This window comes from Alternaria triticimaculans (genome assembly GCF_023758025.1).
Source record: "Alternaria triticimaculans strain BMP 0046 chromosome Unknown scaffold_4, whole genome shotgun sequence".
Taxonomy (NCBI): Eukaryota; Fungi; Ascomycota; class Dothideomycetes; order Pleosporales; family Pleosporaceae; genus Alternaria; species Alternaria triticimaculans.
The window spans coordinates 938,085-955,926 of record NW_026055961.1 but is presented as its reverse complement, the minus strand read 5'-3'; the positions used below and the strand labels follow the sequence as shown (position 1 = coordinate 955,926).

The window sequence follows — 17,842 nt, the reverse complement described above, 5'->3', positions numbered from 1 at the left end:
TCGTGGCGTTTGAGTCATCTTTGGGATTAGGAGCTAGCGACTTTGATCGCCTGGCGCATAGCGTAGCTTGACTCGTTGAGTCATGATGGAGCGCAGTCACCGCTCCTTTGGTTCTCAGAGTCGAACCGTATTTCATGTAGACTGAATTCATAACACACATCACGGTGCATGGAGAGAGCGAGTTCGAAATCGAATACCAAGGATATTCACTATAGTAAAGGAAGATTGGGAATCAAAAATACCTCATAACGTCCTGATTTCTCCAAACCGAACACGAGAATAATAAAACAACACAATTGTCTCCAGAACCCTTTGCCGATTTTACCCACCACCCACTTGCCTTCTCTATGGATCAATGATGAAATCAAGTGAATGGCGTTATGTATTCATCCTTGATCAAGAGACCACGACCTTCCTAAGGTCCAGGATACCTGTCAAACCTAATGCAAGTCAGCATTTTGAGCTTTTGGATAGGGAAATGCGAGTGGACAAGTGACTTACCTCCAGATACGCGCACGCATATCGCCACTACCGGTAGCGAAGACGCCTCCTGTGGGGCTGGGAGCTACGGAAATAACTGGAAAAAAGCAACGTTAGTAACACGAAAGACGCGAAGATATATCAAGCTTACCGGAGTTCTTGTGTCCCTGCAACATGAGCTGCGCGACACCAGTGTGAGGGTCCCAGAACTGGACACCGCGGTCCTTGGAACCACTCAGCACCCAGTCACCGTGTGGGGTAAGGGCAACGCTGAGCACAAAGTCCTTGTGGCCTTCGAAAGTGCGGATGCACTTGCCGGTTGGTTGGTGGCCGCCTGGGACGAAGCGGTTGTTGGTGGATAGCTCCCACATCTTGATCGTCTTGTCGAGACTGCCACTGACGAGCCTGTTGCCCGAAGGAGCAAAAGCCACACTGTAGACACTATCCTTGTGACCGTGCTCGCCTTCGAGGCGGACGACAAGCTGGCCGGTCTGAATATCCCACACGCGGACGCTCTTGTCGAGGGATCCGGCGGCAACGTAGAGGTTGTCTGGGGAGATGGCCACGGTGGTGACACCATCCTCGATGGAGAAGTTGGACACTTGCATGTTGGACTCGAGGTCCCAGAGACGGACACTGCGATCGCCACTGCCAGATGCAATGATCTTACCATTCCTGGCAAAGTCCAGGGAGTATATGTCCTGCTCGTGTCCAGTGAACTGGTGCTTGATGGTGCGGGTAGCAATGTCCCAGACCTGGCTCAATGTTAGTCATGATTGATAGAGCGAATCAGGATCAAACTTACCCTAATGACCTTGTCCTCAGCACCGGTTGCAAGGTACTGGCCGCTGGGACTGAAGCAGACGCTTCGGATGTACAAATCGCCGTCCTCGGGCAGGCTTCCATCCTGAAGATGCGCGACAGGGTTTCCAGTCTCGACATCGAAAATCTGGGCTGAACGGTTGCAACCTGTCGCAACCCACCTTCCGTCCAGGCTGAAGCGTACGCAGCAGACTACACTTTGATGGGGTAGGTTGTGGATCAGGTCAACATCAAGCACACGTCTTGAACGAGGGTTGAAGACAGCGAACCAATCGCTGCCCTCCTTCTTCAGGTTCTCTGGCAACTGCTCAATATCTAGATCAGCCAAGACGTTGCTCTGGCTGAGAGGGATGTGGTTGGGCGCCATCAAGGCACTCGGCTGCTGATGGTGGGGAGGAGGAGTCGGTCGCGGGACTTGAGGCGATCCGGGGTAGGGTGCAGGGTTGTTCTGCTGAGGAGTGGCGGGATTGGGTGGGCCGTTGGGGGGACCGCGGGCAGGACCTGGACGCTTAGCACCAGGTGAGGCAGTGGGCTGTGGAGGCTGACCATAACCTGCGATGTGTTAGCCAAGATGAGGGCGGAAGCATGGAGTCTTTGACGCTTACCATTGACAGATGGACCCTGCTGGTAGCCACCGAAGTGCTGTGGCGGACCAGGAGCAGGGTTCAGTCCTGGGGGGCCTTGGGGTCCTCCCAGCTGTGGCGGCATGCCATGGCCCTGGGGCGGCTCCTGTGGAGGAGGCGCCAGTCCCGGACCACCTTGGGCAGCACTGCCTGCCATTATGCCGCCGAACAGGTTACTAGGCCCGTGGCCGATCTGAGGCGGCTGAGGCTGCGAGGGGCCGTGGTGCTGCGAGTTCTGGCTGGGGCCGCCGCGAGCCTCGAGTTCGCGCTCCAGCTGGGCGATGCGCTCCTCGTATCTAGCACGGGGGTCAGCATCCAAAGCGCAGCCTGAGGGAAGCTGGGGGCCGTGGTGTGTGGGCGACGTGCGCGAGGTGCTTACTTTGCTTTCATCTGGTTGTGTGACTGCTCGAGCGAGTAGACCTTGCCGCGGATCAACTCAATCTCTTGGATGTGACGCGTGACTGCGAAGACTAGTTAGCAGCTGTGAGCTCCATGCGACAAAAGACAGTCGAGGCCATGCGCAGAAAGTTTGCTCGCCCGGTCCTTGGATACCGCACGGCAGCTGCTTCCCTTCGCGGCTGGACAGCATGTGCAAGACTCACTTTGGCCTTCGGCATCGACACTGCGCTGGGATTCGGCTTCGAACTCGGTCTTGATGTTGTCGAGCAGCTCGTTGAGGCGCTGGGCTGGGCCCGTCTGGGGAGGCATGACCGCCCGGGGAGGGTAGTGGTTCATGCTGGCGGCGGGGTCGCGCGTCCGGGAGAGGGTGCGAAGATGGGCTGGCCGTCTGCTTCGCGTTGTGCGCTATTGAGACGCGAGCAACAGGGCGCGGTATGCGACGACGTCGGGTGGGAGCCTGGCGGTCGCAAGGCTGTGGGCGCACAGCTGGCACGAGCTATCTGGGCTGGTACACGTCTACGGGGCCGGCCCTCTGGTGGGCGCGACGGGTGTCGGATGGATAAACGGTGGATGGGGGCAGATAGGGATGCAAACGGGTGAGATGGTGTCGTGGCTGTGAGATCGCTGAGGTTTGAGCGCAAGATGGGTGGGTCGCCGTGGTTGGTGCTTTTGCTTGGCTTGCACGGAGGAAGAGGCGTTTCAAATCCGGCAGGCGGGAAACATGGCCATCTGGAGCGCTTGCGCCGACATAGCACCAGTTCCGCTACGACTCGCTGTTCCCGAGACGTCGACCTCGGCATGTGCATCCATGATACTCTCTTTTCCACCCCCAAACTTGCATGCCTCCGCCCAAGACTCTCGCCAGCATCCCTTCTCCCATCCGCGTCGCTCGCTCCGCTCCACCCCATCCAGCCGGACCCTTGTGCTTGCTCGCGCTAGTGCTGCCGTTCCCGCCGCGCTACACTGTATTGAGCCAAGCTGCATATCGCACGTGTTTGTCCTCTTTCGGCCGCGATCGCTTTTCTTTCCCACCTTACATCAGCACTCACATTCGTACACTCAGGCGGCCATGTCCACACAATGACTTGCCACCCCCACGATGCTTTCTTCTTTGTTCAGCGATAGCGGGACTATCAGGCCTAGTCCACCTAGCGGCTGCGCTTGAGTAATTGAACTACACGGGAAAAGTGTTGCATGCGCATACGGGCTAGTGATCGTGGCATGAGCATCACGATGTGTTCTAGCCAGTTGTGCATCTATTTCATTGCAAGTGTCCTCGGAAGATCGACTCTGCATACATCGTTCGGTGTTTCTGTGGCTTCCAGAGTCATGCAACTTGTTAGAGCCCGAGACTAGATTTCGTCTTCAATGTTGCATTCCTCCTTCTGCCCGCAGCACCACTTGTTCACACTGAACAACGTCGTCCCCCATTTCTGGCTTACGAGCAGCGCTGGTTTCACATATAATCACGATGGTTACACGACTACACGACGCGTTTGGCGGCTGAATTATACCCATGGCACGGGGCCACTCGACCACCCCCGCGCTGCCGGTGGTACCATGTCTGATTCGCCCCAGACAGCCACAGAAAACTCGTTCATGTCAAACGACGCACTCATCCACTGCATCGAGAACAACACGGCAGATCCAGCATCACGGTCCTCCTCGTCGTTGTGGCCATTGTGTCATGGCTACCCGACGAAACCGTAGCTGCTAGCCCTTCCATTCGTAGTTACGACGCGTGGGAAGTCCCTAGCGCTGTCGCGTAAGCCATCTCGTGCGGAATGCTCACCTCACCAGATCTCGTCCCGCAACCAGGACTATCGTCGTATCACGCCATTCTCCCGTGTATTTCCCTTTGCCTGCTGGCTGCCACGCCTAACACGCCTTGTGATCTTCCGCCTTCCTAGTCACCGCTTCCAACAGCCAACGCCATGCGTTCCTTCAATGCGCGCCTGTCACTCACTGGCCGCCATCAATCGCCACTTATACCCGGTGTGATGTTCATGATGCGCTTAGCATGCACGCAATCGCCATGAATGCTTCAATGGCTGTGGCAATCACCGCCTACTGCATTGTGAAGCCCCCATGCTCGCCATATAAGCTGCCTGCCTGCTTCTTTCCAATACAAATCGACATTCCTCCTCCTCATACATTACTATTGATTGCCATTTGCTATCAATTAACTAATCACTACCTCAACTATCCTCTACCGTTCTGTTCAGACGCCCCCCGACATTAGTGTTCATCATGTCGCTACAGGGTGATGAGATTGCCGAGCAGCGGCCCACTTACCGACGTCTAGCGACTGCCGAGCGACGTCAGATCAGCATCAGGGCGTTCAAGTCCTCGGATTCACTCTACAAACTCAAGGAACAGAAGGGTACTCTTGAGGCTGCTGTCGAGGTCAGTACTACCATTCTTCAATTGCAAACCTTTTGATTAACATGTGGACATGGCAGCCCCTTTACGCAGGCCTTGCTGTCGCTCAGTCTGACGATGGCGACTTTCGCTACTGCATTGCTTTGCATGATGGAACCTATACCATTAACTGTGAGAGCAAATCTCTGGGGCTATCCGGAGACGCAGGCGAGGGCAACTCATCGAACGAATCATCGCGAGTTGGATCAGGAGTCTCCACACCCATGTCTGTAGGTGATGTTTCCGAAGCTCTATCAAAAGCCTTCATCGGATTTCTCAACGACTACCGAGAGGAGAACCTTTCCAAGCCCATGGGTGCTACTCTGACCACGCAACTGGCTACCTTGAGTCCACACCTGGCCGTACGCCTATGGACTGAACTAGATATCATACCATTCATCTTTCCGGCCGACGCCAAAGAGAAGGAAGAGCCATCGATACCCCTAGATCAAGAAGCCGAACGCATGGCGAGAAAGACAGTGAAGCAATTCAACGTCAAGGGTGAGTTACCCGTTCAGATGGGTCATCGTCGTCAGGTGTTGGTTGATCTCGACAACCACGTGCACATCGCCGAGCGCGAAAGCTACGATTCTACTGTCAGGATGGACACTACAGGAGCTGCAACGATGCATTACGCCAATTCGCTCAAGAAGAGAAGGACCAAGATTGCCTTCTTCAACAGCACAGCACAAGGCGGAGGTGTCGCTCTCATGAGGCACGCTCTGATGAGATATCTGGCTCTTCTCGGTGTCGACTGCAAATGGTACGTTCCATACGGAAAGACCAACATCTTCAGGATCACCAAAGACAACCATAATATTCTTCAGGGTGTCGCCACAGCGGGTGAGCGTTTGACCGAGGAAAAAATGGCCGATCTTGATGACTGGGTCATCGAAGAGGCTGACAAGTGTCGTTGGGTCGAGCACGGCGGCCCGCTCTCATCTCGCGAGAAGGGTGGTGCCGATGTGATCATTGTCGATGATCCTCAGATGCCGAGCCTTGTCAAGATTGCGAAGGAGCGAGACGCCAGGTACGTACTCCCTAATTGCTTGCGAACTCATCCAGCATACTTCTTTATACTAACTCTATCCTCTAGTCGCCCAGTCATTTTTCGCAGCCACATCCAGGTCCGAGCTGACCTAGCTGACGAAGCAGGTACCGCTACCTCCGAGGTATGGAACTGGATTTGGAACCACGTCAAAGATTGTGATGTCTTCGTCAGTCATCCCGTGCGAGCATTTGTCCCCGAGTTTGTAACCCCAGAGAAGGTGGGCTACCTGCCTGCCACTACTGACTGGCTAGATGGCCTGAACAAGCACATGCACCCCTGGGACGAGCAGTATTACATCCACGAGCTCAAGGTCCAGTGCTTTTCAGCTGGTATGCGTCAGCTCGCTCATCCGGATCGAAAATACATCGTTCAAATCGCTCGCTTCGACCCAGCGAAGGGCATCCCAGATGTACTCGCATCATACGCACTCTTGCGCAAGGTGTACATGAAAGACACGCCTCTTGTAGACATCCCCCAGCTCGTCATAGCTGGCCATGGTGCCGTCGACGATCCAGATGCTACACGGATCTTCAAGGAAACCGAGACTGCTCTCAACGGGGAGTTCAACGAGTTCAAGGACGACGTCATCATAATGCGTATCGGACCATCAGACCAGATGCTCAACGCACTCATGTCCTGCGCTCATGTCGCCCTCCAGCTCTCCACCCGCGAAGGCTTCGAAGTCAAGGTCAGCGAAGCGCTCCACAAGGGCACGCCTATCATCGCTACTCTCGCTGGTGGTATCCCTCTGCAGGTCCAGGATGGAAAGTCTGGCTTCCTGGTCAAGCCTGGTGATCACGACGCTGTTGCGAAGCACTTATATGATCTCTTCACTGATTCGGAACTTCACTCGACTATGTCGGAGTATGCGAGTAAGCACGTTAGCGACGAGGTCAGCACGGTGGGCAATGCGCTGGCTTGGCTTTATCTGGCCGATGAGCTATCCAAGGGGGAGCATGTCGCACCTGACGGCCGATGGATCAACGATATGGCGAGGGAGAAGGCGGGTATTCCGTATCAGAAGGATGAGGATATCTTGGTGCGCGATGTGAGCTTGACGAACTGAGTGTGGATGTCTTTGAGAGGTACTATAGATGGGCGATGAGCATGAGAGACATGTTATGTAATACTCTCGTCAGAAGCTGCAATTATCAGTCTTAATTCACGGTTGACAGTGCCAGATTAATTTCATAGGTAAACAAGCACTGCACAGAGCGACCGATAGCGATGTGTGCTCGTATTAGAGTAGAGATATCACATTCAGCATTGCTTTCATCTTTGGAATTCCAAACCACAGTTCATATTACTTTAGTGCTAACTTTTTAGTGACCCCTGCTTTCTCAATTTGACTTTCAAATCTTTCACATGCTTGCTTTTGTTCTCTCTCGTTGGATTTTCAATCCGAAGTCTCCGTACAAATGTATCAAAAATACATCCATGACGAGCTGTCCTATCATCTCCCTTGATCCCTGAGTCTTGAACGCACCGAATCAGAGTTCTTTTAACATCTGCATATGATCTGCCCACTCATCATCATCCATGTCGCGAAGTCTGACTCCCGGAACATCCGATACCCGTCTTGCCATGGTTCTCCAGTTGTCCATTTTCGTCAATCCTGGCTGTGCGGGCATTGCAGCATCAATGCGAGAATTGTGCCTAGGATTTTCCTTGAGTAACATATCCATACAGACACTAGAGGCCTCGCAAATGTTGCGGAGTATGAAATCGATAGTATTGAACTTCGCTCTGTCGTGATCCAGTTTCAGATGGGCGATGGTGACTTCAACATCCGGAACGGTGGTGTCATTCGGGCGTGCATGGGTGATTGCTTTGAGGTAGTAACGGCAATTCTCGATGAACTGCCACCTTGAGTCGAAGCCCGCGGTGCCAGGGCGTCTTGTTGTGAATGAAGTGTCGAAGCAGCCATATAAGACGTGCTGGGTGGCCTCCTCAGGGGTCCAATTCATGTAAAAGCGTACTGGCTCCTTCAAGATCATATGAGCTTTCCTGGTAATGATAGGTGCAGCTTCTCGGTTGACAAGGCGGCAGGTTGCCAAGATTGACATGGGTAGAATGCGTCGGTACATGACGAGTTTTCCACTGCGTCTCGAAACAGCATCGTCCTGTTTACGGCGGATGATACTGGGATTGTATCTCTCTTTCCTGGTCGCTAAGTCGATGGCTTCGTAGACCATACAGCGTAGCTCAGCCGGGAGATCGAGGAAGCGGAATGGTCGATCTGACATGGTGACCGTATGCGAAACGCTGGAGTGTTGAAGTTGTTGAGAGTGAAGGTAAGTGGAAGACGAATTGTGTGAGAGTGAGGTCAAACTGACGTTAGAAGAACAGAGAGAGAGTAGGTCGCGATAAAGACTTGAGTATCGGAGCCACTAGCGCGTATGGTGAGCGACGTGTGGGGACGAGCTTCATGGTGAGAGACGATAACGGAAGGTGCGCCACGTGCTGGAACCTCAACTTCAGAGTCGCGAATGCATGGTTCCAAGTGAGGGATCAGTGCTGGGCATCAATATCATCCGCCTAATAACTAGCCAATGTACGCAATCAAGACGCATCCACACTTGCACGTCCTTCTTCCAGTGCAAAGCAAGAGCTACAAACTTTTCATATCGAAACAACGACATGCATCCCACTGACAACCACGCAGAACCTAGATATCAGCCACAAAATGAAACCCACCCCACCGATCGCGAAACAGCATACCACCGGGCCTCCCATCCCTACCCTGACTAATCCGCTTCTCCAGCGTCCAATCACCCTCTTTACTAGGATCCCACATTTCAATAGGACCAACTTCCCTATCCTCAGCATCAACACCATCGCCCGCATGGCTACGCTGTTGCTGGTAACGAACATACTCGCTAAAGCGACTCAACACCAAATCGCCACTGCTGTCACGGACGGGAAGGGCCTGATTGGGATCGGGCGTGAAGCGCGCTGCGAGAGGAGACTCAATGGAGCAAGAACGAGGAGTGCCGTGACCAGAGGGGAAACCCAGACGTGCTTCGATGGAGCTAGCCTGGCTGCGGGGTGTCGAGGCTGTCGCTGTACTGGTGCTGCCGCGGTTGCTGGAGGGGAGGACCATACGTGTGCCGCTTTCGCGCATGAAAGCTAGAGTCTCTTCGTCGAGACTATCAGGACGCGGAGGGCGGGGTGGTGGTGGTCCGGGACGCTTTTCGAAGGGTACCGTGACGTGGTCTTCTGGGATGGGTGGACTACAGAGTTGGGCCATGAGCTGAGGGCGGGATATGGAGACGCTGCGGTTTTGAGTCTTGGCGAGCGATCCGCGCGATCCGCGTGCTGTTGACAGTGATGTGAGGCCAGGAAGGCGTGCTTTGGGGAGAGGAACGCTAGTAGGTATCTGTGGAACAGGCGGAGGCGTTGGTGACTGCGTGGAGTCGTTGTTCTTGCTACCGCCGAAGAGACGAGAGCCTGTAATACGAGTCAACATTGAGTCGATGTATGCATGGAAAGCAGTAAACATGCCTTTTTCTCTAAGCAATGCGAAGTTGGGCCGCGACTTTGATCTGAGCGGCTCTCCACCGCGAGCGTGTTTGTGCTCTGGAGTGGCGGAGAGGCTGCGCGAAGCTGGCGGAAGTGCCGGTGAGCTTGTTTGATACTCTTCCTCTTCCAAGTCCTCGTATTCGGGTAGGTTCTCGAAGCTATCGCCGTGCTGTCCTGGGGTGACACGCGTAGCGACTGGGGAGAGTGGCGTGAACGAGTTGGGAGCGGAAGGCAGAGTAGGCAGTGGCTTGTTTAGCTTGTCGTTCTTGCGCCCAAAGAATCGCGATGCTGCACATGTTTTTAGTGTGTCTCCGCCTACATGCGGGACAGTGACTTACGCTTTTTCCGCATATCCACGTCCTGAATCCCGGCGTCAAAGTCGATGTCCGAACTGTCGGCGATAGCGGTCTTCTCATCACGACTTGGGCTATCTCTGAAGAAGTGCGACGCTATCTATATGTTAACGCTAGAGCTTTTGCGGTTGTGGAGCGAGAGTGAATCCATCCCGGGCTCAACGCTGCCTATGGGAGAGAATAAGAGCCTACCTTTGCTCCGAAGACTCTTCATCCTGACCAGTTGCGGCAGTTGACAGTTGCGACAATTCGATTTTGTGTTAGTACGTAAGGTCGGGCGAGTGTTGCAAAAGTCGCGTGATTGCCTGCAAAGAAGAATCAAAGCGATCGAGCGGGGGTGTAATTGGTGGTGCGTAAACAGGCGCGAGAAGACAACTGGAAAATGAACCTGCGCCCACTGGAGGTGCTCACTCAGGGTAGATCGCGACAAGTGCCAAGCAGCACTGGCACGTGCCGCTAGTGACATGGGATGGTGAAAGTGAGAGTTCACTCCCGTGATGAGTCGAAGGCAGGGAGGACCCTCGCTCGCCCAACAGTTAGTATGCCACCCCATGCTCTTGTCTGGGCTATATACTTCTCTTGCAGACAGAACAGATGACGTGGAAATCAAAGTCAAACGAAGAAACAATATAGGGAAGCAGCTCACCATCACGAAGCCGTGCCGAACGGAAACCTTGTTTGGACATGAAAACTTCGTGCCTCCCGAGGGAGACACCGAAGCCGAGCATCATGCCCTTATATTTTTTTCTTGATTTTTACTTGTGGTTTGTGGTGATGTAGTGATAGTCGAGTTGAGTCGTGCCTGGATCCAGATCATGGACAGCAGAGAATTGTCGGAGGAAGCTCACTTCTCATAGCCAGTCGAGACATTCCCTAAAGTGCCTATGCACCAGAACATGAAACATGGTGCAAGAAAACGCCTGATTTCCAGCTCTTCAAATCCCACGTCCATGCATCCATTCATGAACAGTGACAAAAGAAACGCTTGCGCTGGACCAAAGAACCTGAGACGACATGCCCGTCAATGCTCACTACTTCCACGAGAAAGATGGCCACCAGCCATTGATAACGCCATAAACTCCAAATGAAGTGACAATACAATCATGAACCATAAACATGGAACAAATAGAAAATCCATATAAACAAGCGAATGTAGTGAGCCCAAACCATGCCCAAACATGGCAGGTCTCGTAGAAACAACGACTACCTGACGCTGGACTCGCCAGCCGGGCTGAGATTGAGCAAGCGTTTGAGATCCTGCTCCAGAGACAACGTATTGGAAGGGGTGGCGGTTTTCATGGGTGAGGCACCAGCAGTGGCAGCGGGGGCTGAGGTCTTGCGTTGTTTAGCAGCGACTGATGAAGGTACAAAGGACATCATGCTGGTAGGGGCCTTCGGAGCAGATGCTGGAGGAGCATTAGCCGCGGTATTTCCAGTCCCACTCATATTGCCTCGTTTCTGGTAAGTGTCGGGGCGAGGCTGTTGTGGCTGTTGTGGCTGCCGGCCAGGCGTCTTCCTACGGTTGTTTGGACTTTGTTGATAGGATTGTACATGGGGTGCTGATGGCCGGGGCCCGTTGGCAAAGCCTCCGTTGCCGTTGCCTGGCTGATCTCGGGAAAAGGCGTTGGGGTCCATCATCTGAGTGGGAGGAACAGAAGGAAAGCTCTGGAAGTTGCCCGGTCCGACCATAGGAGACTCAGCCGAGATCTCGGTACGAAGACCAGAGTTGCGTTTCTTTGCAGAATCGCCCTTTGCGGCTTTGAACAAGGGAGAAAGATTACGGTTGCCATAGAAAAATTCAGAGTCTTGGTTCGGCGGTGGTGCCTGCGGTGTGGTGGGTCCAGAAGGGTTCTGGGGAGGGCGACCGTCATGGAAAGGTGATGGTGTCTGACCTATCATGAATCCTTGTGGACCCTGCGCATCCGGTCGAGGCGGTGTTGCCGAAGGCTTCTTCTGTGACATTGAGAGACGATTCAGTAGGTCGTTCATAACATCGTTGCCGTTACCCTGCTGTTGCATATCCTTGAGCTGTGGAATCTTGGTGGGATCTGTAACGGAGCGATGCGAGGCGGGCGAGGCTGCTGGTGGAGGAGACATGTGTGCGTGCTTGCTTTCCCCGTCAAGCTCTATGGGAAAGACGCCATTCATCGAGTGTGACGAATCATGCTTCAAGTGCTGTGGCCTGGAAGTGTCCATTGGGTTGAAAGGTCCGTGGGAGGCTGGGCGTCCATGGTTGCCCTTGGCTCTCTCAGCTGCATCCGCCTTGAAAAGCAGGTCCAATGGAGATTGTTCATTACGAGGAGGAACGGCCACCGGGGCGCGGGAAGGAGAAGCAGAAGGACTTGGAGAAGCAGAATCAGAACTATCTTCGGGCGGGGGAGTGGGTGGACCAGCACGTGTCTTGGCCGGCACAGAACGAGAAAGAAACTTGGGTATAGGCAGAGCAGAAGGAGCCGGAGAAGCATGGAAGGTCGGGCCGGCATAGGCGGCCTGGATCTTAGCCGGGGTAGCAGACGGATTGATCGGAACAGGCTCTGATTCAGGAGGAGAGAAGACGCGGTCGATGGAGGGATGGGACTGGTTGGGCTTCCTCATGTTGCGCGGTCCAGAGGGCATGTGCGCGTCCTCACCTGAGTGGGACGCGCCTTCCGCGTGGGCGAGCTCAGCGGGCATCTTGCTCGGGGACGCTCCTGCCGCATTGTGTTGGTTCTGGTTGTAGCCATTGTGTGCGCGGTTGCCTCGCGGTTTGCGTTGCGACTGCCGGCCGGCGTTGACATGCGCTGCCTGAGCTGGGCTCTGCGGCTTGCCCCGGGGAGCGCGTGGAGAGGCCGTCGTCTGTACTGTCGACATGTGAAGCGTTTTACGTGGAGTTGTTGTATTGTGATGGGGGTGGGTTATCTGGTAGGGCGCAGGCGGACGCTCTTGGTTCGTGATGAGGTAGTGGGTTGGATGCGCGATGACGCGGTCTGTGTCTTTGTCTGATAAGGTGGGAATGTGCAAGGGTTAGATGTTGAAGTGATCATATCCAGATTCGCGGGGTATAGATAGGCACGCGCCGTTGGGTGAGATAGGGCGAAGAGTGAGGGTGTTGTGAGCAGAGTCGGTCGCATCGACGGTGAACGGCGCGGAGGTGGCTGTGATCCAACGAGGCTGATCTCGGCAAGGCGCACTGACGGTTGCGGCGGCGTAGGGCTGAGAGGTCGGGTTGGGTATGATGGAAGCGGGAGGCTGTCGGGCGCCCGTCTTTGAATCGCGAATAGCGGTGGCATTATGGCGTTTGCTCGTCCGAAGGGAATTTGGACGCTTGGCGAAAGATTGTGCATTCCCTTTCACCTGGCACCTCGTCCCAAGGTTGGTACACAGGGCCTGGCCTTGGCATTCGGGAGCTCGTAGCTGGAGCCTGACGCCTGCACACTGCGCCTTCACCTACAAACACACTGGCAGCGCTGCAACAAAACTTTGCCACCGCCATATAATTCCGCGAGCTGCACGTTGTTCCCTTTCAACTGCAACCGCCCGTACACCGCCTACCACCACCGCGCTGCGTCAACCCCAGCAGCTTCCACTCCAACCAACTCCCCGCGCACCCCACCACCCCGATACATCACATAATCATGGCGGATGTCGACATGGCAGACGCGCCCCCGGCGAAGACCAAGACCGGCAAGGCCAGTGCTGCAGAGGGCGACAAGAAACGTTTCGAGGTCAAGAAGGTCGGCATCAACACGACAGAGGGCAGGACTTAGAGATTGAAGCTAACGTGACGCAGTGGAACGCCGTTGCTCTCTGGGCTTGGGATATCGTCGTCGACAACTGCGCCATTTGCCGTAACCACATCATGGACCTCTGCATCGAGTGCCAGGCCAACCAAGCCTCCGCCACCAGCGAAGAATGCACAGTCGCCTGGGGCATCTGCAACGTACGCTCTATCATGACACTGCACTGACCGGTACTGACACATGACAGCACGCCTTCCACTTCCACTGCATTTCACGATGGCTCAAGACCAGACAAGTCTGCCCGTTAGATAACCGAGACTGGGAGTTCCAAAAGTACGGCCGATAGACGCTCGCAATGCCGTGGAGAGATTGGTTTCAGCAGGGACAAACATGGGTCTTGGTTTCATTCGGACGTCCGGCGTTAGTAGGGCCTTCACAAAAGGGCTATGAGAGCATGGAGAAGTAGCAGCGTAGGCGGTCATCATCGTCGAATCAGATTCCATTACGATCGTGAAGTGTCCTGACCATGCGACTTCCTTCCGTGTCCCAGCGCGACTATCCGACTTTCTGCCCGTCTACGTCGATGTTGTACTGTGATGTCGTGTTGTGCGGCGGGAGCCAGTCCTCGGGGTTCTTGTTGTAGAAAGGCCACGGGGGTACGACAACGAGGAATGTGAGCGCGGAGCCGGCGAGGCCAATGTAGAGTGCCATTCGAATGTCTTGCTGCAGGAAGCCAACGATGAATGCGATGATCTGTGTTGTCAGCTTGTTGAAGTGTATCAGGCGGGCGAGGGACACATACACCAGCCGCACCAAGCAGGACAGTGCTCAGCATCTCTGCAAGCCGCTGACCCTCAAAGTCCTGGTCGTGTTAGCACATGCATCAAGTCAGGTAGCGGCGTCGCTGTCGCATACAATCTGGCCCTCGACCGCGTCGCGCACCTGCTCCAGAAGCTGGTCGGCCATGGTGATGGGGTATGCTGGATGTCCGAGTCGTGATCGTTGTATTTGAAGGCTAGGTTGGTGAAGATCGGGAACGGATGTCACTTGGAACTCTACTGAACGTCTAACGGGCCTAACTGTCTCGGAGAGGTGGCATTACCACGAGCCGGGACATCTAGAAGGCAGGGGTCCGCAGCCGCACTAGCCTTCACTAACGGCGCCTCTTGATTTACGCCCAACATTGACGCAACAACAGCATTTGGTACCTGGTTCGCCCTCCCAGGTGCAACAAGAACCTTGGCCGGTTAGGCCGCGGAATGTGCGGCACCACTTTCACTCGCTCTCTCCACAGCGGCCGAGTTCTCGATCAGTCACATGCATGACCGTTTGTCGTTCTCAGAGCGCGCCTGCCCAATCAGAGCGGGCCAGTAGGTTCCGTCGCTGCACAAGCTTTTTCCTTGACCCATCGCTCAATCGCGGTATTTGAGTCCCGCACCGTCCCTTCAACAACACTCCCACCGTCCCCTGGACTTCCACCCACCGCACTTCCCATCGACTTTCAACCGCCTCACGATACCAACTGCCAGCAGTCGCGATCGCGCACCTTCCACCCATCCGGCTCTTATCTCCGTGGACCGCCATCCACCACCGCGACTGATCGCTCAAGGGGTCTTTGTTTTTGCAACCGTCCCCTTACGCCGCACCTTCTGACGCTACGGCGTCCATATACATACAAACCACCAAGTTGGCGGGACTCTACCTCGACAAGCTTTCCTTCATCCGCCCCTTGCTCGGCACAAAGGCCTGGGTATACGGCGGCGACCACAAGCCACCATAACTCGCCCTAACAGCAAACACATTCATTCGCTACTGCATCACCGTCTCTACATTTCTTCCTATTCCCACAGGGTGTGGAAGTCTGGCTACTGGACTCTGTCTCCCATCGGCTTAGTGTAGGGGACCACCCTACGCGAAGCCATCGTCAAGTTGAGCGCGCCCTAGAGGTGAGCGCTCACAAGCGACTCGCCCGCTTCTGTGGTTCTTGCGCTGCAAGAAGTCGCTGAATCCACCAACAACCTGGCTTAACCAAAGCATACGACATCTGATTCGGAGTCCTACTCATCGCCGCCTGAGTCGCCAATATGACTGACACTCCGAGATCCGAGAACCAAACGAGGTTCAGCACCCCGGTGTCTGACCTCGACGACCACCGCCACCAGCCCGTATCGCTCCCACGAGCCGATGCCACTTCGCCCCCTAGGTCGCGCCGACCGACCTTCGCAAGCGTTCAGGGCCAAGACCGACCCAACATACTCCTCCAAGTCAACGAGGCCCTCGAGGCAGACATCACTCGGCGCGATTTCGAAAGCGCCGTCGTAGACGATGACCAACACTTGGCTCCCGATGCCTACATCCGCCGCGGTTCTCTGGCGCACAGCCCACAGGCCCGACGAGAGACATTCAGGCGCCCGCGCGACCCGGCAGTCGAGCGCCTGACTAGGAGCAGGGCTTCGTCGACCACTTCGCGCTCCGTCTCCCCTCCCAACTCTGTCGACGCATTCGCCGGCCCTAGGCGCCGCGACCGTGCCAACACCCTCCAGAGCCATGCTGGTTCCGAGCTCGAGCTGGGATTGAACAGGACGCTTTCTCGCGGCACTGCGCGCCGTCCGACAATCAGCGACGAGCGTCCTGATGAGCTGCACAACGTTGAAGTTGCATCTGCGCACAGCTCTGCCGAGGAGGATGTGTGCTTCCCTGTGGCCGAGGATACTGGCAAGACTACTAGGTTCGACTACGAAGAGTTGGAGGAGTTTGTCGCAGAGGCTCAAGAGAAGACGCCCATCGGCCAGCCTCTGCGACACAAGGCGAGTACCGCTTCCAACCTTTCCACAAAGCCCAAGGTCTTCTCCGATCTCCGCCCCAAGTCCAGCCAGTCAGGAACACCCAAGACAGACAGCGACGCTTTGAGCCTTAAGAATGCGGACCCTGCGATCCAAGAGAAGCTCGCCGAGGAAGGTCTGTCGCACGTATTCGCGGAGAAGCCGGCGCCAGAAGTGAAGCTCAACCGCTGGACCTTCTTCTCGTCTGAGTTGGACGACACGATCCATGCTGCCGAACTGGGCGGTCTGCTTATGCCCGGCGAACGCTTCCGCGATCTGTTTGACACCCCATCAGACGGCGGCGTCTGGTGGCTCGACATGGTCAACCCTACAGAAGAGGAAGTCTTCGCCATCTCCAAGGCTTTCGGCGTGCACCCTCTCACCCGTGAGGATATCTGCGTCCAAGAGCCGCGCGAAAAGGTGGAGCTCTTTCATCAATACTACTTCGTCTCTTTCCGTTCCTTCTTCCAAGCTGACAAGGAATCGGAGGAATACTTGGAGCCTGTCAACTTCTATGCTGTCGTATTCAAGGAGGGCATCCTAACTTTCACTTTCTGCGAGAGCCCACACACGTTTTCTGTGCGCAAGCGCATCAGCCGTCTTCGCGATTACATCAACCTCAACGCTGACTGGATCTGCTACGCCCTCATCGACGACATTGTCGACAGCTTTGCACCTGTCATTCGGGGCATCGAAGATGAGGCAGATGCGATTGAGGATCAGGTCTTCACTGCGCGCATTGAAGATTCTCGCGCCATTCTTCGATCGATCGGCGACTGCCGCAAGCGCGTCATGCAGCTTCTGCGTCTCTTGGGCGGCAAGGCAGATGTCATCAAAGGCTTCGCCAAGCGTTGCAATGAGTCGTACAGCGTTGCTCCTCGGGGTGACGTGGGCATGTACCTCAGTGATATCCAGGATCACGTCGTCACTATGATGTCCAACTTGGCTCATTTCGAGAAGATGCTCAGCCGCGCACACTCCAACTACCTTGCGCAAATCTCGGTTGATCAAGTGATTCAAGGCAACGACAGCAACGCTACGCTTCAGAAGGTTACGGTCATCGCTACGATTCTCGTTCCGCTCAACTTGATTTGTGGTCTGTTTGGTATGAACGTCAAGGTTCCTGGTCAGGATGGCAGCCTCGGATGGTTCTTTGGCATTATTGGTGTTATTGTCCTTTTCGTTGCTGTCTGCTTGGGGGTTGCTAAGAGGATGCGTTACATTTGATTGAATTTGTCGGTTGGTAATTCCCTGTTTTGTCAGTTGGACACTTTCTGTCTTTGATTCTCCTATGTTCAGTATCGTGGTTTTTCATTCAGTACATGTATTAACGCCAGCGCTGGTGTACCGGAGGTTGTCATAATTCGGGGTCACGTCATACACGATCATGTCGGCACTAGATATACTCTAGATTAGAAAAGTATTGTTCTCGTCGCAAAGCTCTTTGCTGCCAGCACATCGCCTGAGTATGGAATTGGATACATATGTGATGATCCCACAGATCGACAACTACGTGTGGCTTTCGGTAGAAGGTAGTAAGAAGCAAACCACACAAGCCGAAAAAGAAGGCGCGCATACCCTGTACAATGAGCCATGAAGCTAGGGATTGGCGTACGCGAATAGACAAAGC

General features: G+C 54.8%; 8 protein-coding genes across 8 annotated transcripts; 3 read left to right on the top strand and 5 right to left on the bottom strand.

Moving 5' to 3' along the window:
- Positions 1-415: 415 nt before the first annotated feature.
- J4E78_003888 (uncharacterized protein) lies at positions 416-2,660 on the bottom strand (the record flags this gene model as incomplete). The annotated part of the gene is made up of 7 exons (XM_049364521.1): positions 416-440; positions 502-577; positions 632-1,235; positions 1,286-1,854; positions 1,908-2,221; positions 2,305-2,386; positions 2,528-2,660. The coding sequence occupies 7 exons, from the start codon at positions 2,658-2,660 to the stop codon at positions 416-418; spliced, it is 1,803 nt and encodes a 600-aa protein (XP_049223599.1).
- Positions 2,661-4,574: 1,914 nt separating this feature from the next.
- Positions 4,575-6,862, top strand: J4E78_003887 (uncharacterized protein; the record flags this gene model as incomplete). The annotated part of the gene is made up of 3 exons (XM_049364520.1): positions 4,575-4,730; positions 4,787-5,775; positions 5,842-6,862. 3 exons carry the CDS (start codon positions 4,575-4,577, stop codon positions 6,860-6,862), a joined length of 2,166 nt encoding a protein of 721 aa, XP_049223598.1.
- Positions 6,863-7,286: 424 nt separating this feature from the next.
- Positions 7,287-8,042, bottom strand: J4E78_003886 (uncharacterized protein; the record flags this gene model as incomplete). Its single annotated transcript, XM_049364519.1, has 1 exon — positions 7,287-8,042. The coding sequence occupies one exon, from the start codon at positions 8,040-8,042 to the stop codon at positions 7,287-7,289; it is 756 nt and encodes a 251-aa protein (XP_049223597.1).
- Positions 8,043-8,464: 422 nt separating this feature from the next.
- J4E78_003885 (uncharacterized protein) lies at positions 8,465-9,885 on the bottom strand (the record flags this gene model as incomplete). The annotated part of the gene is made up of 3 exons (XM_049364518.1): positions 8,465-9,606; positions 9,657-9,767; positions 9,879-9,885. 3 exons carry the CDS (start codon positions 9,883-9,885, stop codon positions 8,465-8,467), a joined length of 1,260 nt encoding a protein of 419 aa, XP_049223596.1.
- Positions 9,886-10,874: 989 nt separating this feature from the next.
- Positions 10,875-12,521, bottom strand: J4E78_003884 (uncharacterized protein; the record flags this gene model as incomplete). Its single annotated transcript, XM_049364517.1, has 1 exon — positions 10,875-12,521. One exon carries the CDS (start codon positions 12,519-12,521, stop codon positions 10,875-10,877), a length of 1,647 nt encoding a protein of 548 aa, XP_049223595.1.
- A 764-nt stretch (positions 12,522-13,285) lies between these two features.
- Positions 13,286-13,736, top strand: ROC1A (RING-box protein 1A; the record flags this gene model as incomplete). The annotated part of the gene is made up of 3 exons (XM_049364516.1): positions 13,286-13,384; positions 13,441-13,590; positions 13,638-13,736. 3 exons carry the CDS (start codon positions 13,286-13,288, stop codon positions 13,734-13,736), a joined length of 348 nt encoding a protein of 115 aa, XP_049223594.1.
- Positions 13,737-13,945: 209 nt separating this feature from the next.
- On the bottom strand, positions 13,946-14,356 carry J4E78_003882 (uncharacterized protein; the record flags this gene model as incomplete). The annotated part of the gene is made up of 3 exons (XM_049364515.1): positions 13,946-14,143; positions 14,193-14,252; positions 14,306-14,356. 3 exons carry the CDS (start codon positions 14,354-14,356, stop codon positions 13,946-13,948), a joined length of 309 nt encoding a protein of 102 aa, XP_049223593.1.
- A 1,118-nt stretch (positions 14,357-15,474) lies between these two features.
- On the top strand, positions 15,475-17,439 carry J4E78_003881 (uncharacterized protein; the record flags this gene model as incomplete). Its single annotated transcript, XM_049364514.1, has 1 exon — positions 15,475-17,439. The coding sequence occupies one exon, from the start codon at positions 15,475-15,477 to the stop codon at positions 17,437-17,439; it is 1,965 nt and encodes a 654-aa protein (XP_049223592.1).
- Positions 17,440-17,842: the final 403 nt, after the last annotated feature.